Consider the following 27,270-nt stretch of genomic DNA (forward strand, 5'->3'; position numbering starts at 1 on the left):
ATTTGCTGCCATTGACGATGACAGACGTCTGATTAGGCGGCTCCTTTCATCCGACTGCTGCGAATTGAACAGGAAGTTCCCCTTAAAAAAGCCCCCAATTCTACAGGAAGTGACACAAATAACAGGAAGTGATTCAGAAATGCTCAAAAATCAATGTACGTTATTTGGTGACTATTTCTGCTTTAACTTGTTTAAATTTAATGGTTCATATTATTTATAATGATAAAAAATAAGGAAAAATATCAAATAAGGATGAATCATTAAAAACATACAGTAAATTATATTTACAAATTTTCAACGACAAAAAAAGTCATTCACCCAAGTGTAAAAAAAGAAAATTACACAAAAATACATTAAAATAAAATATTTTCCTCCCAAAAATCCTATTGAGTAAAATATTTTGTCAATTATTAGATCGAAGTAACGTCAAGTTCAATGGCAGCAAGGGATTGTGGGTAGGAATCCGCTACTGGTGGTTGTTTTCATTTAGAAGCCAACATGGCGCGGATGTATCGTGGGAAAACTTTTAATTCTTTTGACACGTAAGTTCATTTAAGCTACTAGTTTTGTTTAGTTAGAGTTGAGGCGTCATTGAGTCATATCATTGGTCTTTTGTTTGCTATATTTTGTGTGCTTTTGTTTGACGAAGCCATTCGCCGATGCCGAGTGCTAATGGCTAACGCGACGCTATCTTTCTAGTGTACGTCACATGACGCGTTGCCGCCTTTTTTTCTACCAGTGCTGTAAATGCGCACTTCACGTTAACTACCCTTTGATTAGTTTTTCCCCTTTTAAAAATAAAAGACAAGTGAAAGATAAGTTTTGGCATGAAAAGCTCTATAGCGTGACTTTTCCCACCCACAGCATGAAGTACAGTATATCGCCGAAAGGGTTACGGTTAATCTCCGGCCGCCTTTATTTTGGCGAACGACTTCCGGAAGCGCGAGCTCGAAAACAGTGGATTGATTTCAACTCCTGTCCGCAGGCTTTCGCCACTTGATGCCCACGCATTCACGCGTTCACGCGTTCACGCATTCTCGCGCTCTCGCGCTCCTTCTTCCTCTTCCATCTCCCCCGCCGGTGACTGCGCGGACAGCGGCGAGAAGAAGACGAGAAGGAAGGGAGGGAGGAAGGGACGGACGAAAGGACGGACGGACGGACGCACGCGGGGACGCGTCTTCGGATGCTGCGCGCTCCTCGACCATCATGTGAACATCTGACCGAGGTAAGGCCACTTTGGACGGCCACACGCGTTTACGTTGATCAATCTTGACGCCGCCGTGGGTTAGTGACTCACCTCGCACCTGCAACGAGAAAAAAGGGGGAGACAGGCGGAAAAAGAGAAGGAGAGACTGACCGACCGAGCGACCGTTCATGGCCGATGCTCGTTCTCCTCCAACTCTGACGCTCGCGATGGAATATCTCGGCATCTTCAGCAGGAGCTGTTGGAGATCCACCCGTGTGTTTATTTCATGGGTTTTTTTGCCCCCTTTTGAGGAATTGGCTTGAAATATGACACATTTCGGGGGGATCTCAACAGCACCGTTTGAGTGCCGTGATATTTTTTTTCGTATAGTGGGATTTGAAGACATGAAAACAACTGGGAACTCTTGGTAGAAGCTCCCACATCTTTAACCCTTTCTTGCATGAAATGTTTTTTTTCCTCGTTGCGCTGCTATCAGACCGTGGTCTCAAACTTGCGGTCCGGGGGCCAATTCCGGGATAGTCTTTTGCAGTAGTTAGTCTCTTCCGCTAGGGCAGGGGTAGGGAACTAGAGCCACATGTGGCTCTTTTGATGGGTGCATCTGGCTCTTTGCTAACCTGTGAGCTAAAATATGGAAATTGCTGTTGACAGAACTGAGATATTACATTTAGAACTGCTTTAATCTTCATTTTTTTTGCTTTAATCTTTATTTTTGTTGCAGTAGACTCTTCTGGAATGCACCCTCAAATTGATTAGCAACAGCATACGAATCTTTTAAAAAATATTCCATCTTTTCCACTTTAAAAGTGGTGAAATTACAAAAAAAAAATGAAAAGGCACTCGTTTACATGTATATATTTTGACTTTTAAATTGGTAGTATGGCTCACAAGGAATAACATTTGAAAATATGAATTGTTTGTGGCTCTCTTCGTCAAAAAGGTTCCCCACCCCTGCGCTAGGGTGTAGTCAAATGATCATTTAAAATGGAATGATTGGGGGATTGATTTTTAGAAAAAAAATCGTTTAAACACTAATGAATACACTTCAAGTGCAGATTAAAATTGAGTCATAAAAATGTATAAATAAATACAAAATGACAATTGGCGCGTAAGCATCTCAAAATTTGTAAAAAGACGAACAGGTTGTCGCCCCTGCGGCCAATTGTGATGGCCCCGAGTGAAAAGGAAAGAAACGAAAAGAAAAGAAAAGAAACGAGTGGGGCGATTTGGAGTGCGATTGCGGCGCAGTCATCCTTGGCTGGGATTTGTCCGCCTTATCTTCTTCCGCTTGAGTGAGAAGTTGGGGGGCTTGTGTCAGATTGTCGCCTCTGGCTGAGGATGAGGATGAGGAGGAGGAGAATGAGGAGGAGGAGGAGAGTGGTGCGCGCTTCTAATTGTAGAGGACCAACTGCTGATGAGAAGACAAGAGTGTGGGCAAAAAAGAATCCTTTTAAGTTCCTAATTCCAGGCTAATTCCACCTAAAGCTGTTAGAACAGGGGTAGGGAACCTATGGCTCGGGAGCCAGATATGGCTCTTTTGATGGGTGCGTATGGCTCTCCACTAACCTGTGAGGTAAACTATGGAAACTGCTGGTGAGAAAGCGCAGGAATAGGAGCGTTACGTTGGTATTATGGCATTGACACTACCCCAGCGCCTTATAATCATTTTTTTTCATTACACTCTTTTGCATGGATTTTCTCATTGCTATCCATTGATTAGCAACGACGTAACAATGTTGTCAAAAGAATTCAAAGACTTTTTGTACTTTAAAAGTGGTGAAATGACTTAAAAAGGCACACATTTTCATGTATGTTGACTTTTAAATTCGGAGCATGGCTCTCATGGATTAACATTTAAAAAATATGAATTGTTTATGGCTCTTTCCATTAAAAAGGATCCTGACCCCTGTGTTAGAAGAACCACAACAGCGCCCATAAAACGCCATATTTTGTCAACAAATCCGTTCGGAAATGTGAAAGAAGATCCTCACGTCGTTGCCGTTGTTTTGAAATACTTTTGAAGGTGGCACGCGCAGAGAGTTTCCGAGGCTAGCGTTTTTCTATTTGCGTCCCACATCTCAAATAGGTGTATTTTGGTATCCCGTGGTAAATTATGGATTAGCCACCAAAGTGCAGTCCAGCACTTTCTGTTTCCGTGACACAAAAAGTCAAGCCATAACACCGGAGTGTTTCCTTCTTCCTTTTCGCTTTGCGCTGACTTTTTAAAAGGCAATGACCGCTTCATGGCTGCCATTTGCTCTTCTATTCTTATTCCTATCCTTGAGGCTATTTTTTTTCCTCTTTCCGTTGTGTTCTTTTGGTGTTGGGGATCTTTTTATTTATTTATTTTTGTTACTCTTGTGTAACGATTGGTGTTCTGTGGTGAAAGGTTGAGCGCTAGAAAAAAAGATCAGCTAAAATTCGTCCTCGTTTTTTATAAATCGATATCTCACATCCTTTTCTAACTTGAATGTTGAGATTTGAGAGTTTCATAAACATGGGGGATCGTTTAATCGCTAAATGTATGGAGGATTATTGTCAGATTCGGTTAGCGACCGCAGCCAGCTAGCATTTGGTCGTAGCCATTTGTGGTTGTTTAAAGTGTGTAATAACTTGGTGGCTATTTCTATGCTTTTTTTTACCATAAGATGATGTTGACACTTGGAATTTCTACTGCTCTTTGCTATATTATTACGGTAAGGTGGCAAATTTGTATTGGCGGTTCATTTCATGACTATGGAAATTGTTTTGCGGCCATTTCTCCATCTTTCCTTCGCTTATTTTATACCTGACTAGTGAAAGCTCACATTTGGCTCACCTTCAAAATGTTCCAGCAATTTAGTACTTCTCCAGAAAATGCTTTCTATTGGCTTAAGTCTTTTTGGGGGGGAGTGAAGCAGAAACTTGTGGCTCTATTTTATCTTTTGGGCAAAGCAGATTTGAATTTAGTAGTCTTGTTTTTAACTTTTCCATTATTTTTTTTGTAGAGGAATACTGCATTGTGCATCTTTTTTGCATGTTGGTGTTCTGAATTTCAATACTGGTTAGAAAATTAGGCCGGAATATAGCGATTGTTTGAGCACGTGGAGCTTGCAAATTCCCCTGTAAAAATCTGGCCATCCCAAATGTTGACATGGTTTTGCCGCTCATTTGACATCTGCTCTGTTTTCATTGTGCCCGTTGCGTTCACGTCAGCAGCGCCAACAAACGCCAACGTCGGCACAAAATAGTACGTAGGAGCCGACCGGGGGTGACGGCGTCGAGGATGGCTACGGTCAAATCCTCGAGGCATCCGCATGTGTTATCATTGCGTATTAACTCCTTCGCTGACGTCCAATGAATTTGATGTGGGACGGCTGGGCGCTCCCAGTCCACTAAAGGAAATGCTCAAAATAGTCTGTACAGAGTTAAGTCAAGCGCTACCTTGACATACAAAAGGGAGGTGTTCTCGGTTCAATTCTGAAGCGTACTAAATAAAAAGTTGGCACCCCATTTTCATTCGTAATTTGAATTTTTCAGAAATAGCGACGCAATTTGGATAGATAGCTTTAATCGGGACCACAACTAGTGACTAAACCCATTTAAAAATGATAAAATTGTTCCCAATTGTATGAAAAAAAGGATATAAAAAAAATTAAAGTCCCAGCTTCACTGAAGATAGTAAATCTATTAAAATCTAAGCCTACAACAGGGGTAGGGAACCTGTGGCTCGGAAGCCATATGTGGCTCTTTCCATGGGCGCATATGGCTCTCCACTAACCTGTGATATAAAATATGGAAATCACTGGTGAGATAGCTGAATCCTGAATCCACTAATAGGAATGTCATGTCATGTTGGCACTACCTCTGCCACCACTTTAATCATCATTTTGTTTGATGATATCATTGATACTGATTTATTAGCAACAGCATAACAATGTTGTCAAAAGAATTCAGAGACTTTTTGTACTTTAAAAGTGGTGAAATGACAAAAAAAAAACATCGCACATTTTCATGTATTTTTACCTTTCAATTCTGAAAATGGCTCTCAAGAAATAACATTAGAAAATATGAATTGTTTATGGCTCTCTCTGTCAAAAAGGTTTCCGACCCCTGGCCTACAATAACGTTGACCCAAATGGCTAGATGGGGTGAAGGGGCCAAATAAAGAATGGTTTTACAAAGGCTGCCCTAAAAGCAGAAGCATTTTTATGGCGTTACGACTCCGGCAGCTCTTAAGAGCCTCCGAGGTACGTAGCGCGGCTCTAAATATCACGGGTAAAAAAAATAAACTAAAAAAAAAAGAACAACACAGCACTTCACAGTCGTGCACAGATCCGTAATCCCATTTCATGCGGCACAATATGCGAAGACTGTAGGCAAAGCTCCACGTAACGTCGCTCCAAATGTCAGCGCAAAGCGGCGAGTCTTGTTCGCAAACGGGAACTAGCCCACCAGATGCCCAAGTCGCTTCGAGTCTGCCCGCCTCCTTCCTTTTTTTAAAATAAATACACGTTGTTTAAACCGTGACGATCTGCTAGCAAATGTTTCTGACTGCGTGCATAATATTGACATACCGTCAATGCAGTGGTGTGCCGTCAGGGCCTTCAAGGCCTTCTCTGCTGGCCTAAGAAATATCTGAATCATATATTATATTTTGTCCATCAATACTTATTATTCCAAATGGTCTGTTAGCTTCCTTTCATTGCTTTTCTCCCTGGTTGCACTGCTTCCAGATGTGTGTTTTCATATTGAAGCATTGAACCAATCACATTTCAGCCATTATTTGTTGCCAGGGTCAGAAATCTGCCTCAAGGCCTTCACAATCAGTTCTGCAGGCTCTGCTGCATTAAACAAGCGTCGATAAGACTGTTGCTTTAACCAATCAGATTTCGTGGTTGGCAACTCCACAATGCCTTCTCGCAGGCGTAGGGATCCGTCATCGCTTTCACCAACTATGATTGGCTAGTGATAGAGTGGACTAGCCAGAGCTACCAAACTGTATATGGAGCGAGCTGCACAAGCAAATATATTGTTTTGTTTATTTAAAGCTATTTTGAAGACGGACTTTTCAAGAAAAAAAAGCTGGACATCATTAAGAAAGGTCGGACAACTCCAAAGCAAGCAAATCTGTCACAACCGGGAACGAACATTTTCAGCGCTAAATCGAATAAAAACGTATGGCAGAAATACGACAGGACAGGCTTGACTTTCAGAATTAGCGTCGATGGCGATAGAAAAGGAGGAAAGGAGGATGGATATTGTGTACAGTTAAAAAGGATTTTTGGTGAGTAAAATATGGCTATATTCCTAAATAATATTTCAATTGAATGAGGTTATTATTGATTATTTTTTATGTGTCGCAGCTGTAGCTGCAGTAGAGGTTTTATAGCCATAAAATAGTTTTTGCTGAAGGCGCCACTAGGAAATGCACGGACCGCCACTGCGTCGATGAGTTATACGTACGCAAGGAGAAATTGCAAAAGTCAAATATATAAAGATACAACAAAATAGTGCAATTAGACACGCTTTAATTTCCAAATATCCTGAGAAGCATGTTCTAAAAATGTGTCAAAATATAAAAATGACAGGACTCATTTCAGCGAAATGTGCTCTGGACAACTGACAGTATAATTGAGGAAGAAAAAAAAGCGATGGCGCCCTGGGCCGTTCGTTACCTGCGTTGCCCAGGGCCAAAACGGCCCCCGCTCAACCGTATTGTCCTAATTTGCCGCGGCTTAATTGTAGTTTGGCGTGGCGTCGACGTCCTTCCTGGACGTTACGACGTCTAGTGTCAAAGCGTCATTTCGGGCCACTCCAATTGGACGGACGCGTGGCCCGGGGTCAGCCTCCATCCAGTCCCCCGTCCAAACGTTGTCTTTTCTTTTCTAGCGATGCGTTTGGATGCTTGTCGCCGTGATGTTGGATGCTTTTTAGACGGACGGGCGGGCGGGATGCTCCTCATCTCTCGCGGGTGGGTGCGTCATAGCACAACTGGCTGACAAAGGGGAAACCCTTCCCTGCTTCCCTCGCTCTCTCGTTTTAAGCAATTCCATCGTTTTCTATGCCCTACTTTTACCGTTTTCCAGACTAATAGAATTGAAAAGTAAAAATACATGAAAAGTGTTTTTTGGTCATTTCACCACGGATTGGCCGATGCGCTCACTTGCGATTCCGACTTGTAAGAATGAAAGAAAAGTCCAGTGTGGTGGCAGAAATAGATTCAATGAAAAGAAACCTTTTCTGGAGGAAGTCCAATTTATAAATGAGATTGCTTTTAAATTTCAGTTCAACTCCATTATTTTAAAGAAATCATGAAATTGCCCTTGGCAACCTCCGCTTACAGTTGTCACTCAAAGGTGATTGTAGTTACCGTATTTTCACGACTAGAAGGCGCACCGCATTATAAGGCGCACCCTCAGTGAATGACACATTTGATTTTTTTCCATATATAAAGCAAACTGGATTATAAGGCGCCCTGTCTATTTTGGAGAAAATTTAAGACTTACGTGCGCCTTATAGTGGTGAAAATACGGTACTCTGTTGTTTGGTCGCACATGGAGATGGTGTTTTTAGACTTGTGACTAGTTACATTTTCCTATTTGGCAACGTCCCAACGTCCCTTGAACTGGCAGGACCGGCCTTCCCCGTCAAAATGGATTGAATTGGACGTCTATCACTGTCAATGGGAGTGTCCTGTAAATAAGTTGTGCCTCAATATTTATATGAATAAAAAAAAGATTAAAAATGAGTAGTTATACATCGCATTAAAAGACCCTATCGCCCCCCTCCCGTTCACTCCTCACACACTCCAACAGTCGGTTCGCTCGGTCTCGCGCAGCTGACGAACGGAGATAAGAACGCCACGACGTCGTCCGATCGGAGGTGTGGGATTCTCTGAATCACGCCGCTTGTTTGGCGCCGCTTTTGCTCCAAAAGTCCTTCACACTTCCCACCGCTGAGCTGTCTTGTCTGTCCCTTATCTGTCCGTCTATTGTCGTCTTGGCGGCGGGGATGCGCAAACACCCCATTTCATTTTGCGCCCGGCGACATTGACAAAATCAGCGGAACGGAAAAAAGAAAGGCAGGTGGGGGTGGGGGGGATTTTGACGGAGAAGTAGCGGCCGCCCACGCGCTTCTAGCGAAGCTCGCTTGACTCACGTCAGTCGGTGGGCGAACACAAGTGTGTGTGGGGGGGGGGGGGGGTGCGGAAGCAGGACTCTTATCATTAAGGGGAGGAGCCTTGGTCTTAGGAAATGACAGTAAAACTGGATATTGATGGCCAGCCATTTTAGCGTAAAACTAGCAACGTGTGGATACTGAAATTCAGAGTATTCTTCTTGATTTTGCCCTGTGGTAGACTTTATTGCGCTCACGCTAACCCTCAGTGTTGTCATATTATGATTACTACTACCAGTGCTCTTTAATTCTGTTACAGAAATCCATCGTTTGGAAGTATTCATCTTGATTTACACAGTTGCACTGCCCGTCTCATACTGCATTGTAATATGATTGTTAGCCAGTGATTTCTGATGAAAAAGTGTTGTTTTTTTGGGGGGGGGAGGGGAATTCAAGTCTATGTTGCAGATGATTCATTCTTTTATGGATTAAATGGGAATATTTTTCCTGATTTTATTGCAGTTACACCAACTGTCAGTCTTGCAGTCTCCCACTAAGTAATATAATAACTAGCTCATTCTTTCTGATAAGAGCAAATGTGTTTTAGAAAAATGTCAACTCAACATGTTGGCGATAGTCATAGTTTCTGGATGAAATGGAAGTATTCTTCTTAATGTTGCCACTTGGTAGAGTTTCCGCTAATCGTTAGCATTGCTGTCTCAGGCTGTGTAATAACTAGCTAGTGCGTTTTGATGAGGAAAAAGTGCTTTTTTTTAAAACTCAACATGATGGTGATATTCATGGTTTCCATCTGAAATCAAAGTATTCTTCTTCATTTTGCCCCGTGATAGAGTTAATCGCCGTTCCGCTAACCGCCAGACTACGTCACGTCGTCGTCCCCGCTTGGCCGAGTAGAAAGTGGGCCGCCATTTCCGTTGGATAGTCCCAAAAACTGCGATCAAGTGTGAGCAAAGCGCCAGGTGTCGGACACGTACTTGGTCGTACGACCATTTCTGGCCAGGGATTAAAAGAAGGGGAGATTTTTCTTGGCTCCAAAGTGGCTGCTCGCTTAGCTTCTGCGCTAGGCGCGTTTGCTATGGTGGCTCTCCGTCGTCATGGCAACTCACTTGCGAATAAGCGCTGACGTCACGCGCTGGCTTTTGCTTCCAGGCCGCGTTACGTACCAAGATATTTGTGTACTTTTTCTTCCCACCCACGGGTCGGTTGACGTCGACGGCGGTCGACGTCCAAACCGTTTTGAGCTGAACTTTGGTTCCCGGTCGAAACGTTTTGGGTGCCGCCGCCGTCTTCCGACTTTAAGCTAATGAGGTTTAACGAGCGCCCCGGAAATTGTTGCGCTTAACGTTGGCCACGGCTTTTTTTTTAATGGTCGTGTCGTTGGCCCGTGGCAAACGTCTCGGTAGCCGTCCGTCCGTCCGTCCACCTCCATCCGGCAGCGTTGCTATCCGCCCGGCGGGTGACTCAACGGCTTTTTTGTTCAGCGGCTTTCATTTAGCCCAAAATAACTTGATCCGAGCCCTATTTTCATTCCTCCTCACGCCTACACGCCGCATCAAGCCAGCAGTCTGTTCGTTACGCGCGGCGCTCCGTAAAAGGCGGACGGATCTTCGGCGACTCTTTCCTCTTCTTCTTCTCATCGATTAAATCGATGGAATGCCTTTATCGTCATTATGCCACCAGTACAATGAGGTGTAAAGCTTCACCGAAAAGTGCTCACTCACCTAAAAAGATTTATAGAAAATGAAGTGAGGCAAAGAAATACAAGTGGCTCAAGTGGTTAGCAGGTCCTGCTAAAGCTAGCCAGAAAATTTGCTGTGGCCGGACATTTCGTCGCCGGACACTTGGTCGCCAGACAGTTATAATACCAGACGAACTTAGGGTTTCGTTAAGAGGGGGGAGATGTGTTTTAGTTGAAAAGGAAGATATCGTTTTAACGGCAACTGACACTCATCTTGATTTATTGGCAAAAAGTATGCACTGGTTTTGCGACGGTACGTTGGATAGTGCACCTGACAACCATCAACTCTATACCAGTGCATACTTTTTGCCAATAAATCGAGATGAGTGTCAGTTGCCGTTAAAACGATATCTTCCTTTTCGACTAAAACAAATCTCTCCCCTCTTAACGAAACCCTAAGTTCGTCTGGTATTATAAGTGTCCGGCGACGAAGTGTCCGGCGACGAAGTGTCCGGCGACGAATTGTCCGTCGACGAATTGTCCGGCGACGAATTGTCCGGCGACGAATTGTCCGTTGACGAAATGTCCAGTCACGAAATTTGCAATGCTAAAACTGAAGTAAAAGTCTGAGAACATTCCTTATTGATATGGATCTGGCAGTGTTGTGGCATTTTATGTAGAGTGCAGTGACGGTACTTCATTGGGTCTAGATTAGGGGCGAAACGCTGAGTATGGAGACGATGGTTCTTAGGAAAAAAGTGTCCCCGAGTCTGTTTGTTTTGCAATAATAATAGTTGTCGCGCTTGTGAAAATGACACCTTTTTAGAAATATAAAATATATTTGTAAGTCGCTCTAGCCAAATAATGCAAAATGAAAGGGGGATAAAAATTCAGTATGTCACCCTGGAATAGAAGTTGCATTTTTGGGGGTACCTTTTGAATTGATCTGAAACCTAGAATAGACCTTATACGTTAAAGTCTTGGCAAAATAGGGCACAACCGACAAGATAGGCACATAATATTGTAACATGAATTTTTTTTCAGTAACTATAAGCCTAGAAAACAACATAACAGCAGTCAGAGTGAAAAAAAAAACAAGACATTTACGAATCTCGCTTGAGTGTAAGTCGCCAAAAAGTGCAATGTACATTCTGGAAAATCCGCCGGTGAATCACGCAACAAGTGGCTTGTGGAGGGGTGAGCGGGGGAGGGTGCCGGTTTCTAACGTCACACTGTATTCCATTCTGAGTGCGAGAAAGAGAGAGAGAGAGAGAGATGATGGAGCTGCTGCTCACTGTTGGATCCAACCAGTGGAGCTGTCAGAACGCGTTAAGCGGCATTTTCTCGGGGCGCCTTGGAAAGAGCCCGGCAAAAAACAAAAAAAATGCCTTGCTCCGTTCCGCCAATGCAAAAGTGCCAGGCTGGCACGCGCGGCGGCCCTTCTTTGGCGTGGCGGGCGGGGGAGGACTTGGAGTCACTTGGACCGTGACTCGCCGTCGTCAAGACAAAATGTCTTCTTAAAACAACAATGAGACTCCTTTGTCTTTCCTTATTTTTTTTTATTTTTTTTGCCATGTAGAAGTGTGCTAAATCTGTAACTCGTTGGATGCCGAATTGAGGAATTGAGGGGTCCGCAAATATGGAGTTTGTAATTCATAATTAGCCTGTTCTGCTGCGCTAGCGCTAACTCTAGCGCAGGGGTCGGGAACCTTGGGAGCCACAAACAATTCATATTTTCCAATGTTATACCTTGTGAGCCATACTACAAATTTAAAAGTCAAAATACATACATGTAAACGAGTGCCTTTTCAGTTTTTTTTTGGTAATTTCACCACTTTTAAAGTGGAAAAAAATGATTATTTTTTAAAAGATTCTTATGCTGTTGCTAATCAATGAGAGGATACATTCCAGAAGAGTCTACTGCAAAAAAGAAGAAGATTAAAGCAGTTCTAGATGTAATATCTCAGTTCTGTCACCAGTGATTTCCATATTTTAGCTCACAGGTTAGCAAAGAGCCAGATATACCCATCAAAAGAGCCACATATGGCTCCCGAGCCATAGGTTCCCTACCCCTGCTCTAGCGTTTGGACAGGATGATATGGCGCCCTTTTTTTTTGACTTGTCCGTCTCACTTTCTTTCCATCTTTTCGTCCCCTCTCAGAGTCCGAAGCTCACCTCTCAGGGAACGTCATCCGGATCGGCCATCCCGCGTCGCCCCGCCCCCACGCCATGAAAGGCCTCTCCGGCAGCCGGAGCCACCATCACGGCGTGTCCTACGAGCCGGCGTACGAGCCGCCGTACGATCCCGCGTACGATCCGCCGCCTCAGCTGGTGGAGCGCAAGCCCTACCCCATGGGGCCGTCGGAGGCGGGGCTCCCCGTGGCCGTGCCGCACCCCGGCGAGCTGTCCTACTACAACGCCCACCGGACCTCCTACCCTTCCGAGCACCACAACGCCGTCCCCTACGGGACCTTCCCCAGGAGGTGCCACTCGGTGACGTCGTCTCACCACCCCGAGCCCACGGACGAGTGCGTGGCCGTGGTGCCCTACGTGGGCGGCGGCTACGGAGGTAAAACGCTCACCCGGATGCCGTCCAGCTTTTCCGACTCCTTCGAGCGCCAGCTGTCCTTTTCCCGAGACGGCTACCACACGCTGCAGTACAAGCGGGGGATGTCGACGCAGAGCGGGGGCCCGGCGCCGTCCCCGGCCTCGGTCCAGGTCCCCGGCCCCCCCGAGGCCAACAATGACAGCCCGGGTAGGATCCGCCACCTGGTCCACTCGGTCCAGAAGCTGTTCACCAAGTCGCATTCGCTGGAGGGGCCGCACCACACGCCGTCGGTCAAGGCGGCCAATAACGGGAGCGTCAACGGCGGCGGTCCCAGGGCCAGCCCGGACGGCCAGAGGAGGCGGAGCAAGAGTCGCGAGCGCTGCCGATCGGCCGAGCCCAAACACCGGAGCCACCATCACCACCACCACCAGCTGCACGGCTCGGCGTCGGCGCCGGGTTCGGGCTACTGGAGCTCGGACGATAACCTGGAGCAGGAGTTGCGTCTCTACCGCCCTCCCCCCCAGCATCACCCCCAGCATCACCCTCAGCATCACCCCCAGCATCACCCCCAGCATCACCACCACCATTACCAGCACCAGCACGGGCACCAGCACCGCCACCACCAAGCGCCGCCCTCGCCCTCCGTCTCGCCATCGCCCCTCCCCATGCCCGTGCCCATGGCCATGACCATGGGGCGCTACCCCGGCGGCGACCCCGACCAGCACCCCCAGTTGCCGGCGTACCTGCTGATGGACCCTTACGGCACCGTGGGCGAGCACGCGCACCGCGGGCCCCAGCGCCAGCGCCCCGCCCTCAAAGCCTCCCGGAGCAACAACGACGTCAAGTTCGCGGTGGCGGCAGCGGGCGTGGCCCCGCCGGGCGCCGGAGGGAGCGGTCCCTCGCTGTCGCTGTCGGTTGCGGAGGCGCCCCTGGCCAAGAAAGGGGCGTGGTCATCCAGCTTAACGGTGAGCAGGGCCCGCCGAGAGGTCTACGCCGACGAGAGCGGCCACGCCGGATGCGCTAACCTAAAGCTAGCTAGAGCTCTAGTCCAATCTCAGGGCAGTCAGCGACAGGAGCGCACTTGCCATTTCTTACAGGTAAATGGATTGGCGTCCCCGAGCGCCGGCTCGATTCACTCCTCCCCCTTTTGTTGACCCGCCTCGACTCTTCATGGCTGACAATGTTTCCTCGAAGCCTAGAAAGTAGGATTCCAATTGGATGTTGGGTGTAAACTCCGCCCCTAGCACAAAGACAAATTGCCCAAAGTGCTGTGGCAAGATCATTAAAAATAGCGCCACCTGCTTTTCTTTTAGTGCCATTGATGGCGCGGCGCTAGCATCCAATCCATTTTGATTGGGAGAACGCTAACCAAGGAACCTCCCCCGTCAAAATGGATTGGAAGCCTTTCGCCGTCATTGCATTCATAATACTAAAATGCTCTTAAAAGTATTAGCAGATGATTAAATATGCCCCCTTAAATTGAGCAAAATGCCTGCATTACTTGTTTAGGTTGCAGCACTACTTCATATTTGTAGCATTTGTGGCAGGTCAGTTTATTGCAATTTTTTTTTAGGGGGGGGGGGCAGGATTAGCAGATGATTACGTGACCGGATGATTCGCCTAAAGACGTTTCGCCGACGGACGTTTGACAGACGGACAGGTCGCCGAATGGACGTTCGGCCGAACGTTCATTCGGCCGAACGGAGGTTTCGCCGAAACGGGATTCGCGCGCTCGCCCCGCCCCTGGATCGTGTGTGTACAAGTTTTTCAACCTCGGCCCGCGGGCCATAGACGGCCCGTTAGGATTTTTAATCTGGCCCGCCGACGGCTCAAAATGCTCTCAAATACGGTCAAATCCAGCCGAAAACAGCGTTTAATGATTAAATACAAATATTAATATTTGTATTTAATCATTAAACGCTGTTTTGGGCTGGATTTGACCGAATTTGAGAGCATTTTGAGCCATTTGGCAAATGGACGTGTATATAGACGTTTTTTTTTGCACCCATCGCGACACTACTTTACTATCATTTGGACAACGCCGGCGGCGGGCCGGATTAAAAATACTAACGGGCTGTATATGGCCTTGGGGCCGAGGTTGAAAAAACTTGTACGCACACGATCCGGGGGCGGGGCGAGTGCGCGAATCCCGTTTCGGCAAAACCTCCGTTCGGCCGAATGAACGTTGGGCGGAACGTCCATTCGGCGACCTGTCCGTCTGTCAAACGTCCGTCGGCGAAACGTCTTTAGGCGAATCATCCGAGTACCAGATGATTAGATACATTTGAGGAATAAGCATACGACTCTACTACGCTGCTTCTCTTTATGCGGTTTAGGTTGCAGCATTACTTAATATGAGTGGCAGGTCCATTTATTTCAAATGGAAAAGGAAATAGGAGGAAATAGGTTCTGCTCATTGTTGTCCACATTTTTCAGCAGCCAGTCATTGAAAATGTATCTTATCGTGATGGAAAATGACTGACAGGGAGAAGAAATAGCTTGGCTCCACGTAGCACGCCACTATTACAGATTGTATTGCTCCAATCGATGGTGAGCAGAAACAAAAAGACATTAAGCCAGTCGACATGTTGTATTTTCGCTTTTGAGGGAACATTGCCTCCCCTCCGATCTCCCACTAACTGTCATTCACTCCCCCGCCTGCCCGTGCCACCTCTCGCTTTGGAGAGCCTCTCTATTCCTTCTCCTCCTCCTCCTAATCTTCTTCGTCCTCCTCCTCCTCCTCCTTTTTCCACCATTTTAGTTGAATGGAAAAGTAAGGCAGCCTTACTTTCCGAATGGCAGGCAATAGATGACATGAATTCATCTTTGTTAACATCCATTTAAATTTCTACTCTCTTTCTGCCCACCTTTTACTCAATGTCTTTGCTTTTTCACACGCCCGCCGTCTGGTATTTGTTCTCGTGCTTTTTTGTGGAGGCCACGTCGGGGAGAACTTTTCTATGCCGGAGAATCGGCCCTATAGAAATGCGGAGGTCAGCTGGAAATTTCTTTTTTCTTTTTTCTTTTTTTTGTCATCGTAGGGTGTTAAATGTTGGACCATTTCCGATTGTTTTTGGGGCATCGCACTGCCCGTGGGCCGCAGGTTGGACACCACTGCGACCTTCAAAGCGATTTTGACGTTGATGATTCTCTCAAGTAGAGACAAAATGGAACGGAAAGATGAATAAATATTGGCCGCGTGGCGATTCCGTCGAGGTATTGGCTGGAAAAAGTGAGAATTTGGTACCAAAACAATATTTCTTCAATATTGTTGGAAATGAAAAGTTCTCCCCGGCATTTGCGCCTTTTTTCTGTGTCTTTGTGTCAGCTCATGTTTGAATGTATTAAGAGACAATTAGCTCTAAAAGTCTAACCATTGGCTGGCATAAGTACATTCGACCCATGTCCAAATTGTATTTGCCATTTTTAGAGGCGTTTTTTTTTTACATATATGGGATATTTGCTGGTTAAATATAGGTTTTAAAAGTTCGCTTTTTGTCTGGTGTGTGGCCATCTAGTGAGGTTCTTGACGTCCGTCGTTCTGCCGTTCCTACAAAATGGCCGTTTTTCCCGAAACCAAAACATATTTGGAGTTATCGTATTCAAAGTAAAATCATTTCCTTGTTCCTGTTTTTCTCTTCTCTCCAACTCTGTCTCTCTTTCTGTTCCGCTTTTAACGAGAAAATGTGTATATTTGTGTGTTTAAATATACTTGGGGTGGTACGCGTGGACTTTGATTAGGTTCCGATCAGTGTTCCCTCTAAGCTGCGCGCGTGCGCAATTGCGCACTACTCTCGTCTTCTCTGCGCAGCAGCAATCATATGGCGCGCAGTAAAAAAAAAAATCGGATTTTTTTTTTTTTTTTTTTTTTTTTTTTTTTTTTTTTTTTTTTTTTTTTTTTTTTTTTTTTTTTTTACCCCTTTCCCCATGATGGCGCCGTTTAAGCGGCAGCCAGTGGCAGTAGCTCTGTCCACTTATGTTTTTCGTGTTTTACAGCATGTTTTACATGAAATGGCAGGTGTGATACTGGTGTGCCCATAGCGAGCAATGATGATGTCGTGACCGGATGATTCGCCTAAAGACGTTTCGCCGACGGACGTTTGACAGACGGACAGGTCGCCGAATGAACGTTCCGCCGAACGTTCACTCGGCGACCTGCCCGTCTGTCAAACGTCCGTCGGCGAAACGTCTTTAGGCGAATCATCCGAGTACCGATGATGTCGCTCACACTGGTACTCGGTGCGCTCAGGGAGGTTGACTTTCTGCTCAGACCAACGAAAAATTAGAGGGAACATTGGTTCCGATGACGTTTTCAATGAGGGAAGAAAAATATGTCATGCATGGCTTTTCTCCGGGTACTCTGGTTTTCTCCCAAAAACACGCAATCTAGACTCATTGTACGCTAAATGGTCCCTCGCTGTGAGCGGTTGGGTGTCTAATTATGTATCGGCCTGGCTAGTCTCCGGCTTGCGGACGATGAATGCTATCGGTATGGAGAGGCTGCAAATGCAACACGGGAAAATCCATGTGATGACAGGTTCAAAACCGAGGCTGAGATGAGCAAAGAAATGGCCGGGGAAGCGGCAAGCGGCGTGCGCGCGGGTGCGTGGGTGTGCCGATGTCGATGCCTCTGCCTCTGCCGCCGCTGCAGCTGGTCCTTTTCCCGCATTGGCTTTTTATAGCCAAAGCGCTGATTTGCCTTCCGTCCGCGTTACGTCACGCGTACATCCGGAAAGCCAATCCGCTTTTCCTTGGGTGACTCACGTCTAATTAGCGGCGTGGCGGCGCTCGCCTGCTGCTCCTGGCTTTTATTGTCTGTCGAATTTACACCCGCTCGAACCGAGACAGACTTTTTTTGTTGTTTTTTTCCCCAACGCGTAACACCCACGGACGCTCGTTTTTTTTAAAGTGCCGAGGCCGCGGCAAGAGTACTTTAAGACGATGGCGTCATTAGTTATTGTGTCACTTCTCATTGGTCCGTCGCTTGAAAAGGAAATGATGAGTTGGGGAGAACCGCTCTTCCGTCGGATGCATTTTAACGCCATCTTAGCTCATCGTGAGTCAATGATAAGTTTATTATTGGGTATACTTTAATCAAAACAGAGAGACATCATTGACATACTCAATTGGCTACAAACTTGCAAGTGAAAATCACTCCCGATTCGTCTTCATCCAGGAGGATTCTGAAGAAACGGCATCCTCCTCTGTCCATTTTGTCGGCGCATAATCAAAACACTTAAGGTTATCTGATTCAAACGATTGCATAAGCTAACCGAATAACACCTTTAAGGTCAAAAAACAACTGCCACAACAATTGCATATCAGGTCGGAAACCAAAAACACCTGCGTAAGAATTTGCACAAGTAAGCAAACCATTTCTTTATAAGGTAAACAGAGCGACAGTATTTTTTAAACATTATGCGAGTATTTTCAGAAGTTGATTCGATGATCGCCATCTGCCGGAATCCAAGTCAAAGCAATTTAAGAGTCCTTCGTAGATCTTCATTGCAAACTCAGATCAACAGTCTCGGCCTGGAACATGGTGTCCTGAAAACAATTAAATGTCCTCGAAAACAGCTGTGGGGGGGTGGGGAAGTGTCCTCGAGCTTGCTCGGTCCCAACTTAAAATATAGCCCAAATTATCCCTATTAATGATGAATGAACATATAATAACATCCCAGAATAACCCCAACAGTCAACATAAACCAATTGTCTATTCATTTATCGACTGCGATCGTTGTCTAAATCCGATGGAACAATCTGCTTCTCCAATCTAAAATGTCCGCCCCTGCTTTTTGGTCGCCAGCCGGTGCAGCGGAAAGCAGCGGGCGTGCGTCTCGGACGACGCCGTTTTGATTGTCTTAATTAGCCGGCAATTGGCAGTGCAGGAAGTGGATGTGGCCAACGGTGGGCGTGTTGTTGTTCTTTTTCCGGATGTTGTTATTTACTTTGCTAACGGTCTGGGCGTCCTTTCTTTTTGGCGGGGTGCAGGTGCCTCAGGACGAATGGAGCTCTTTCTCTCCCCTGGGGAAGGAAGAGGACATCCCGTGTCGGAGGATGAGGAGCGGCAGCTACGTGAAGGCCATGGCCGAGGAGGACAGCGACGACGACGACGATGACGACGACGACGAATCGGACGACGGGGGTCCCAAACTTTCTCCCAAGATGCAAGCGCGGCGCGCCAGCTACTTGAAGGCCACGCAGCCTTCCCTCACCGAAATGACCACCCTACAGTAAGACGCTCTTCTTTCCTTCCTTCAAATGCCCCAAAATGGCAGAGTGTCATTGGCAATTAGATGTACAGACGCTCCCCTACTTACGAACGAGTTAGGTTCCGAGCGATTGTTCATAAGTTGAATTTGTTTGTAAGTTGATTCAGTGCTATATTTTGTATCATAATATATGTTTAAGGCCTATATAAGTATATTGAAGGTTTATATAAGTGCATTTGTATGTTTAAGGCTTGTATAAGTAACCTGCATTGGTTTGTACTGGAAAAAAAACATTTAACGAACGATCGTCGAACGATTCAAGTTGTATGCCCGTGCAACGCTCACCATTTTCTTACCCGCATCAAGCTTCCTTCTTTATTATTGCCACTTTGGTTTCAAATGAAATGGCTTGCCTCTTCCTTGCACTACCACCCTCACTAGAAGCCTTTCGCTTTTCACCAACCATATTGAATAATGGACGCACGAGATATTTAATGATAAAAATGTTCTTTGCGCACTGAAGATACGTTCACGCACTTCCGCACTGCAACGAACTGGGCAGAGGAAGGTGGATGCTGGGTGAGCTGAGCTCTCACAGCGCCAGGCGTCGTCGGTATTAGCGGCGGAAAGAAGCACTACAAGAAGTAGCCGAAAGAAGCCAGGCTCACAGAACAAAGAAAGTTGTAAAAACATTCAAGTGAAAAGTATAAAGTACAAAGTAAAGTAAAGAGGAATGTATTAAGAAATATTAAAATGTAATTTAAAAAAAGATAGAAGGGCTGTAAAACACGAAAAACATAAGAATATACAGAGCTACTGTCACTGGCTTCCGCATGACGGCGCCATCTTGGGAAAAAATAAATAAATAAATAAAATAAAAAATAATTAAAAAAAAAAAAACTATGCGCCGACATGTTCGTATGTAGCGTTGTTCGTAACTCGAATATTAGGGGAGCGTCTGTAAAGTTCCTGTTTTGTTTTCTCCCTTTAGGATTTCATCGGAACATTCCCCAAAGCTACAAATCCGGAGCCACAGCTACCTGCGTGCGGTGAGTGAGGTTTCCATCAATAGAAGCCTGGACACCCTGGACCCCAAAACCCTTCTCGACCCCAAATCGTTGCTGTCCTCACCCCAATACCGATCACGCAATGAAAGCTACATGAGGGCCATGAGCACCATCAGTCAGGTCAGTCGGTCGGCAGACCTCGTCCCCGACCGCCGTGCGTTCCAGTCGAAATTTGTTGACGGCCACGGACGGACAATAAGTGGGAAAAAAACATTGTTAAAAATTTTTTTAAAAAGTTTTCCTTAGAAAAAAACTGTCGTATTTTCACGACTATATGACGCATGGTATTTTTAGCCGCAGTGTCAGTAACGAGTGCTATTTCTGTATTTTAAACACACAAAGGACGCACTGTTTTAGACGCATATATATTATTTATGAATATCGAACCGCAATAGCGCTGGCTACCGGAAGCAGCCCCAGACTCTATTTCCGGTTTCCGGTGCGCAGTGACTGCTGGGATATATAGTTCTTGCACGCTACACCCACACGCTAAAAACACGTTTTTAAAAAGGCACCGGAAGCAAAACTGTGTTGGGTTGTACTTTATTTAGCCATTTTACAATGTACTCATGTCATCATCACCCACAAATCCATCAAAGTCCTCATTTTCTGTGTCCGAATTGTCCAAATGAGTCATCAAAAACGCTGACTTTTATACGTTCGTCCAGGCGGCCGCAATCCATTCGCAAATAGTAGCTAGCTAGTAGCTAGCGTAACTATTCCGGGGCTGTCTTCCATGCTTCGCAAGGCTGTGTTGATCTCGATCGCCAGGCCACAATCCATTCGCTAGCTAGTAGCTAGCGTAACTAGCCCGGCGCTGCCTGCCACCCTTCGTCAAGCTGTGCTGATGTCGATGTATACAGGCCACAATCCATTGGGTGTATTGACAAAAAAACTATATATCCCAGCAGTCACTGCGCAGTACTTTTTCTACGGGGAAAATAGTAGAGTCGGGGGCTGCTTGCCGTAGTTTACTGATTTATTTTATTTTATTGTGATAACAATTTTAGTATTGGTCCATATATAAAGCACACTGGATTATAAGGCGCCCTGTCTATTTTGGAGAAAATTTGAGACTTATGTGCGCCTTATAGTTGTGAAAATACGGTAGTTGTTAAAGGGTTAACTTTGACTTCCTCCTTTTGACCATGTTTTGTGTTGCCTATTAGTATAAAAGTCCCTTTAATATTTAAAATGTGTTTAATTACCATGAATGCAGTCGATGGCTTTTTCATGATTTTTGAATCGTTTGATCATATTTTTTGTCTCTTGCATTTATTTCTTCTTTCTCCCCAGTTGAGTGAACTGGAGGTGAATGGGCAGATTGAGCAAGTATGCGAGCAGGTCTACAGCCAAATGCAAGCTCAGGCCATGGAAGCCGCCATGAACAGGATGGGAAGGCTGGACAGGATGGACAGGGTGGACAGGGTGGACAGGGTGGACCGAATGAACCGAATGGACAGAATGGACCGAATGGAAACCATGGACACCTTGCCCATGCCGGGATCCTTCCGGATGAGGAGCCACAGCTACGTGAGGGCCATCGATCAGGGATGCGCCACCGAGGACGAGGGCGAGGGAGGCCGGCCGCTGCTCCTGCTGCCGTCCTCCCCGCCGCGCACCTCCGCCACCACCGTCAGGACCATCCAGAGCAGCACAGGTAGGACGCTCTCTGCCAGGTGAGCTTACTTACTTTTCTCTCTCTCTCTCTCTGATGTCCGGCGTTTGACGTCAAGAGCGTTGCTATTTACTCTTGTCTTGCATGCACTACTCGTGTGTGGTTGGAGCTGTTTTCCTAGCTATTGATCCAATTTTTCCTGGCTGACGTTAAGAGCGTTGCTATTTGTTATTGTCTTGCATGCACTACTCGTGTAAGGTAGGCTCACCGTGAAATGTATATTATATATATATAACGTCATTGAAATGAAGCACAGTCCCAAGTCAGATTGCGTTGGTCCGCCACATCCAAATTGTTTGTTGTTGTGTTTGGAAGGCTCTTTGGTCTGTTAGGCGACCTACATTCGCTGCCCCAGCGGGAATTTCTTAGCAGATCTGTCCGTCTTCAGTCGACCACGTTGTTTAGCGTAGCCTTAGAATTGGAGCTCTTTATAGATGAGCGGACATTTCATTGGAAATGCTTCCTCCATGAGCGCTGAACTGAAAGTTGCCTTATCGCCAATAGCAATTGCAATTGCCATGGGACTTTTTCCACATTATGTTGTGCGTTTCTATTGTTTTTTTTGTTTTGTTTTTACACTCAGGCATTGAAATGAAAGCGCTGCTCAAGAGAAAAACATTTGCAAAGATTCGTAAGTGATTATTACTTGACATCCATTGGCCAAGTTGCTCCAAACTTGTACCAAAGATGCGTCATTTAGCTGTATACAAATTATTATTGGCATTTCTTCAACATTAATATATTAAAAAGAGAATATTGGCGTTTATTAAAACTAAAAAATGACCATCAAATGGCACCGAACGTCCCGACGCCATTAAGTCCATTTTTTGCGAGCGAGGAAGAGCCTAGAAAAGCGTTAAAAAGATGGAATGCTTTGGCCTTTCCTGACAACCAATCCCAAGCCACAAGCTATTTCGAGGCGCTCCTTTTCCAAGTGCACTTGCCGATTCATCAATAAACAAACGGCGGCTTGCCCCGACCGACCTTGTCTCTTAAAGAGGCGCCCTGGGCCCAAACGCCGGCGGCCTCTTTGACCCCAAGCCCATTTCCCAAAAAACTGCAAGCATGACATTGTGTTTTATCTTTTCCTCCAGTTTCGTCTTGCATCACCACCTACAAGAAAACCCCCCCGCCGGTGCCTCCCCGGACCTCCACCTGCTCCACGGCGCCCAAGCCGTACATCTCCATCACGGCGCAGAGCAGCACCGAGTCGGCGCAGGTAAGATGTCAAATTCTATCATTTGAAGGCAATTTTACGGGTTTATACGCGCGGGTGGGAGGATTTTATATCATGAGAGGGTCTTCGTCGTCGCTGGAATGGGCTTCAAAACTTCAAAAGTGACTTCCTCCTCCGTAACTTCAATGTAGGAAGAAGTTGAGGGTCGAGGAGAAGAAGATGAGGGTTGATGAGTATCTTCCTTGGAGGATTTACTAGAAACTGGTCGAAAGAAGCCAGCCATCTAACGACCATTGCACAGTTTTCTTTTTTTTTTCATCATAAATGATGAGGTAGCACCGTATGGCATCATTCATTTGATTTGCAACCTTTGTGCAACGTTCAATATTTGGGTTTTGCCCCTCGGCCAAGGGTTTGGTCTCAAATTTCTTCATGGGGACAGGCGTTTCTTCCTCCTCCTCCTCCTCCTCCTCCTCGACACGTTGCTGAGGCTCCTCCCTCTCACAGCGCCAAGCGTCGGTAGTATTAGCAGCGGAAAGAAGCACTACTCGGAAAAGGGCGCGCGATACAAAATCGAACTTACAGCATCTCTTTCCGAACATTTTTCCACATATGCCATATTCGCAGACGTGCTTTCTCAAATCCCCGTTCCCTATCTCACAGGACGCTTACATGGAAGAAGAGGGACCGAGAGGCGACGCCACGCTCCAGTCCGGCCTCAGCAACTCCACGGAAAGCATCGACAGCATGAAGGCGCTGACCGCCGCCATCGAGGCCGCCAATGCGCAGGTCAGGTCGCTCGCCCTTTTGCACGCATTTTCTTTTTTTAGGCTTAAGCGTGAGGGGAAGCCCCGGAAATGTTTCTTCTTGATTTTGTGAGTTGTAACCTTTGGGTGTTTTTGTGTGTGTGCGTCAGATCCACGGGCCGGCCAGTCAGCACGTGAGCGTGACCATCAGCGGCCCCGCCCCCTCGGTCCTGAGCCGCCTTCCCGTCGCCGAAGACGAGTACAGGAAGGAACCGCACGGGAAGGGCAGATGTCTCTCCATAGGTATCCAGGTAGACTCATCTGTTTAGAATTTTTCATTTCGATTGGCCGCCGTCGACAGCGAAAGCCCCCCCTTTTGAAACGGGGATTCCTGTTTGAATCAGGTGGACGGACCGGAGGAAGCGGAGGATCCGTCTAAGTTCGCCTCGGTCGGCGTGCAAGTGGAGGATGACAGACGGTGAGTGGCCGCCATCTTAGCGCTTGCTATTTGCCAGTTTGAAGCGAGAATGCTCACTAACTGTTCATTTTTTCTTTTTTGGGAAAATGGCCGCTTGTCAGGTATCGACGCATCCAACGCTCCAACAGTGTGACCACAGCTGTACAGGTAAGACGCACCACCAACACACTACGTACTGCATAGCAGTCTCGACGATTAGAAGTTCCAATCCACTCAATCTTAGACCGTATTTTTTCCAATCCCAAAAACCGTCAGTCCATATGTAAACCAGGCCACGTTTTTATAGGTAACTTCATTTAGTCAAATCTAGCCCCAACAGCCGATATTTAATTTTGAAGGCTGACGTAAAGTAATTAGGTGGAGGTGCAATGGTATCATTTCACTTTTGTTATGCCCATGTTTTTTGTTATTGTTTGCAGTAGGAAAAGAGCAGCGCTTAAAATACACAAGTTAGAGACATTTGCGCACATTATTTGCATTCCTGCTTTATTTGGAATATATCCCACACAGCACACGTCCGTCGACTTGTGATTTGTTTGCCTCCGCCAGGCCGATTTGGACATGCCGGGCTTCCTGGACGCTCCTGTCTTGGACTCGCCGCACAGGGATTTCCAGGCGCCGTCGCCGGCGGCGTCGCCGTTGCCGTCGCCGGGCTTCCTCTCTCGCCAGTACTCCCGCGACATGGCCACGTCCACGGTCAGCATCCAGGGCTCGGGGAACCACTATCACGCCTGCGCCTCGGACGAGTACGAGGACGGCGACTTGGACCCGTCCATCCTCCCTCCGCCGGACCCTTGGATCGACGGCGTCGGCGGCGAAGACCCGGCCGACGACGTGGGCTACCGCGGCTCGGCCATCTTGGACGTGAGTCCGTCGTTCCGACGTCGGCTCGTCTAGCCGCCGGTCACTCCGCTTCGTCCGTCCTGCGCCGACGACCTGGCAACGTCAAAAGGTGACCAATGAATCTTTTGCCACGCAGGTGGCGCAGAGGTCGGCGTGCCAGCGCGACGGCCGCTGGTTCCTGAAGCTGCTGCGGGCCGAGAGCGAACGCATGGAGGGCTGGTGCCGGCAGATGGAAACGGAGCGACAGCGCAACAACCTACCGGAGGAAGGTACGTGTCGGGCGGCCGGGCGCCCCTCGCCGTGTGGCGCCGCGGTCGTTTGACGGAGACGGGCCGCTTTCTTCGTAGTCCTGAGCAAGATCCGGAGCGCCGTGGGAAGCGCCCAGCTCTTGATGTCCCAGAAATTTCAGCAGTTCAGGGAGCTGTGTGAGGAGAATTTGGTGAGTGATGATTTTCTTCCATAGCAGGGGTCTCCAACGCTGGTCCCCCGGGGCCCATATCCAGTCTGCTTTTTATATCTCCACCCGAATCAAATGATCAACTCATTAGTCCAGGAGCTTGATCACCATCCTGATGATTTGATTCGGGTGTGTTGGTGGAGACAGACTGGATAGGGGCCCTCCAGGACCAGGGTTAGAGACCCTTCTTGATCATGGCCGGATGATTCGCCTAAAGACGTTTCGCCGGCGCACGTTTGACAGACGGACAGGTCGCCGAATGGACGTTCCACCGAACGGTCATTCGGCCGAACGGCCGTTCGGCCGAATGACCGTTCGTGCGTCGGCGAAACGTCTTTAGGCGAATCATCCGAGTACCTTTCTTGATAGTTAAGGGAGAGAAAAAAAGACAGTGTACAAATTGTTAGCAGGAGCATGCTAGTGTTTAGGATACTGACAGGATGGCGTGGTCCGTCTTCCGTGCGCTTTTTCCAGAACCCTCGCGTCCACCCTCGGCCCGTGGCCTCCGACCTGGCGGCTTTTTGGGACATGCTTCAGTTGTCCATCGAGAACATCAGCCTCAAGTTCGATGAGCTCCACCAACTCCGAGCCAACAACTGGAGACCTCTGGAGCCACCTGAGAGAAAGGTAGCATCATCCTGCCATCCATCCATGTCAGCTGTGGCTTCCCACACATGATCATCATCCAAAATAAAAGCCATTGTTTACCATTTTACCTCTGAATGAAGTCCCACCAAATTTTTTAGCCGTTTCCGCTCGAATCGGCGCCGCGTCGGCTTCCTCCTTCCTTTGCTCTCATGGCCTTTTTTTGTTTTGTTTTGTTGACAGTGAAGACGCTCGCACTCACCCACGCTTCCACGCATCCATCCGCTGTTCAAGCAAGGCCTTGACCTCGGCCTTGACCTCCATGTCCATGTCCATCTCTCTCCGTCCGTGTCTATCTTTTCTCCCACCGCTTGCTCGCCTTGCCTCGCCGTGGCTTTCTCTCTTAGCGTCGAGGTCGACGGCTGGAGGATGGTCCGGAATCCGGCTCCTAAGTACAGAACAAGAGTTCAATTAGGCAGAGTGGACATTTTTTTTTTCAAATTTAGATGCAAATGTTTCAACGTAGATGGTTGGCGACCTTATTTTGTATAACTGCCCTTTTAACGTGGACTAGCTTCGTTCCAAAATACAAATAAATAGCATTTTGACTGGACTGGCTGGCGCCTACTCTTGAGCGAGGCATGTGTTTGTGCTCCCCTCCCTCGCCAGGAGCGCCGGCTACCGCCACCGGTTCCCGGCGCGGTGGCGGTGTCGCAACGGCGCCACCCCCCTTTGGCCCGAGACCGCTCGCTGGAGAGCTCGGAGAAACATCGACGGGAGGCCAGGAAGCGGCTGACGGCCGCCAAGCGGGCCGCCTCGGTGCGCCAAAACTCGGCCACCGAGAGCGCCGACAGCGTGGAGATTTACATCCCCGAGGCGCAGACCAGGCTATGAGCCGGACCTCGACGGTTCCGCCGCGGGAACAGACGTGCCCCCGAGGAGAGACGCCGGCCGGCGCCACTCAAAAATAAGCCATGACGTTACCTCCTGTCCGAGGACGACGGCGAGTCCGAAGTCGCCGGCAACCCCGGGCCTCGGCCTCCCTCGACGGCGATAGACGTCCATTGGACATCGTCGACTGTGGACGGCGCCGAGACGTGGAGCTGCACCTGAAATCAAGTGGACGTTTGTTATGGTGACATTTAAACTTTGTTTTCTTTTTCAATTAAAGACAAAAGGAGAAATGGGTTCCTAAGGTTTCTGATTGGATAACATCAAGTTTAAAAACAACGCTTGGCTGCCATTGACGGCACTCGCATCTCATCTGTTAAAATTGGATTGACCATATTTGGGTTAACTCTTAAATATCAAAAGTTACGACGGACGTCACAAAGTATCCAAAGACATTTGAAGCAATCCAAATCACAAGGGACAGCTGTCAGAAGCACAAAAATGCTCCTTTTGTTAAATGTCATGTCATTATTTAACATATTGGCGAATGAGCCTCATTGTTGCTGGGTAGTATTTGCAGATTATAA

The 27,270-nt window shown here is 47.2% G+C and overlaps 2 protein-coding genes and 1 long non-coding RNA gene across 7 annotated transcripts in view; 1 reads left to right on the forward strand and 2 right to left on the reverse strand.

Annotated features, from left to right (window-relative positions):
- The first annotated feature begins 463 nt into the window (after positions 1–463).
- Positions 464–27,120, forward strand: dlgap1a (discs, large (Drosophila) homolog-associated protein 1a). Of its 5 annotated transcripts, none has more exons than XM_077614478.1 (16): positions 464–542; positions 986–1,225; positions 12,163–13,646; positions 18,541–18,782; positions 19,753–19,948; positions 21,125–21,488; positions 22,601–22,725; positions 23,347–23,472; positions 23,600–23,740; positions 23,834–23,907; positions 24,009–24,054; positions 24,457–24,771; positions 24,887–25,019; positions 25,098–25,189; positions 25,682–25,834; positions 26,462–27,120. In XM_077614478.1, exons 3-16 carry the CDS (start codon positions 12,231–12,233, stop codon positions 26,684–26,686), a joined length of 3,648 nt encoding a protein of 1,215 aa, XP_077470604.1. In that variant the 5' UTR covers positions 464–542; positions 986–1,225; positions 12,163–12,230; the 3' UTR covers positions 26,687–27,120. The 5 variants fall into 5 exon arrangements, with proteins under 5 accessions (XP_077470604.1, XP_077470607.1, XP_077470606.1 ...); XM_077614481.1 differs by having other exon boundaries at positions 19,753–19,810; XM_077614480.1 differs by having other exon boundaries at positions 12,163–13,514.
- Positions 24,373–25,412, reverse strand: LOC144085348 (uncharacterized). Its single transcript, XR_013304094.1, has 2 exons — positions 25,011–25,412; positions 24,373–24,843 (listed from the first exon to the last, which is right to left on the reverse strand). It is a non-coding gene; the product is annotated as an uncharacterized LOC144085348 (long non-coding RNA).
- The window catches only part of LOC144085347 (uncharacterized), a 35,201-nt gene continuing 33,506 nt past the window's right edge, over positions 25,576–27,270 (reverse strand). Inside the window, exons 2-3 of the mRNA XM_077614499.1 lie at positions 26,777–26,901; positions 25,576–26,240 (exon numbers count right to left, since the gene is read on the reverse strand). Of these exons, the coding sequence (XP_077470625.1) occupies positions 26,051–26,240; positions 26,777–26,901 (315 nt within the window). The 3' untranslated portion in view covers positions 25,576–26,050. The remainder of the gene's footprint in view (positions 26,241–26,776; positions 26,902–27,270) is intronic.

This window comes from Stigmatopora argus, chromosome 12 (assembly GCF_051989625.1).
Source record: "Stigmatopora argus isolate UIUO_Sarg chromosome 12, RoL_Sarg_1.0, whole genome shotgun sequence".
NCBI classification, from domain to species: Eukaryota; Metazoa; Chordata; class Actinopteri; order Syngnathiformes; family Syngnathidae; genus Stigmatopora; species Stigmatopora argus.

Excerpts from the sequence above, each read along its gene's own strand:
- dlgap1a (XM_077614478.1), top strand. The coding sequence starts at position 12,231 with ATGAAAGGCCTCTCCGGCAGCCGGAGCCACCATCACGGCGTGTCCTAC. Across the intron at positions 13,647-18,540 it reads GCACTTGCCATTTCTTACAG|GTGCCTCAGGACGAATGGAG; the intron begins GTAAATGGATTG and ends GGCGGGGTGCAG. Across the intron at positions 23,741-23,833 it reads GTCTCTCCATAGGTATCCAG|GTGGACGGACCGGAGGAAGC; the intron begins GTAGACTCATCT and ends TGTTTGAATCAG.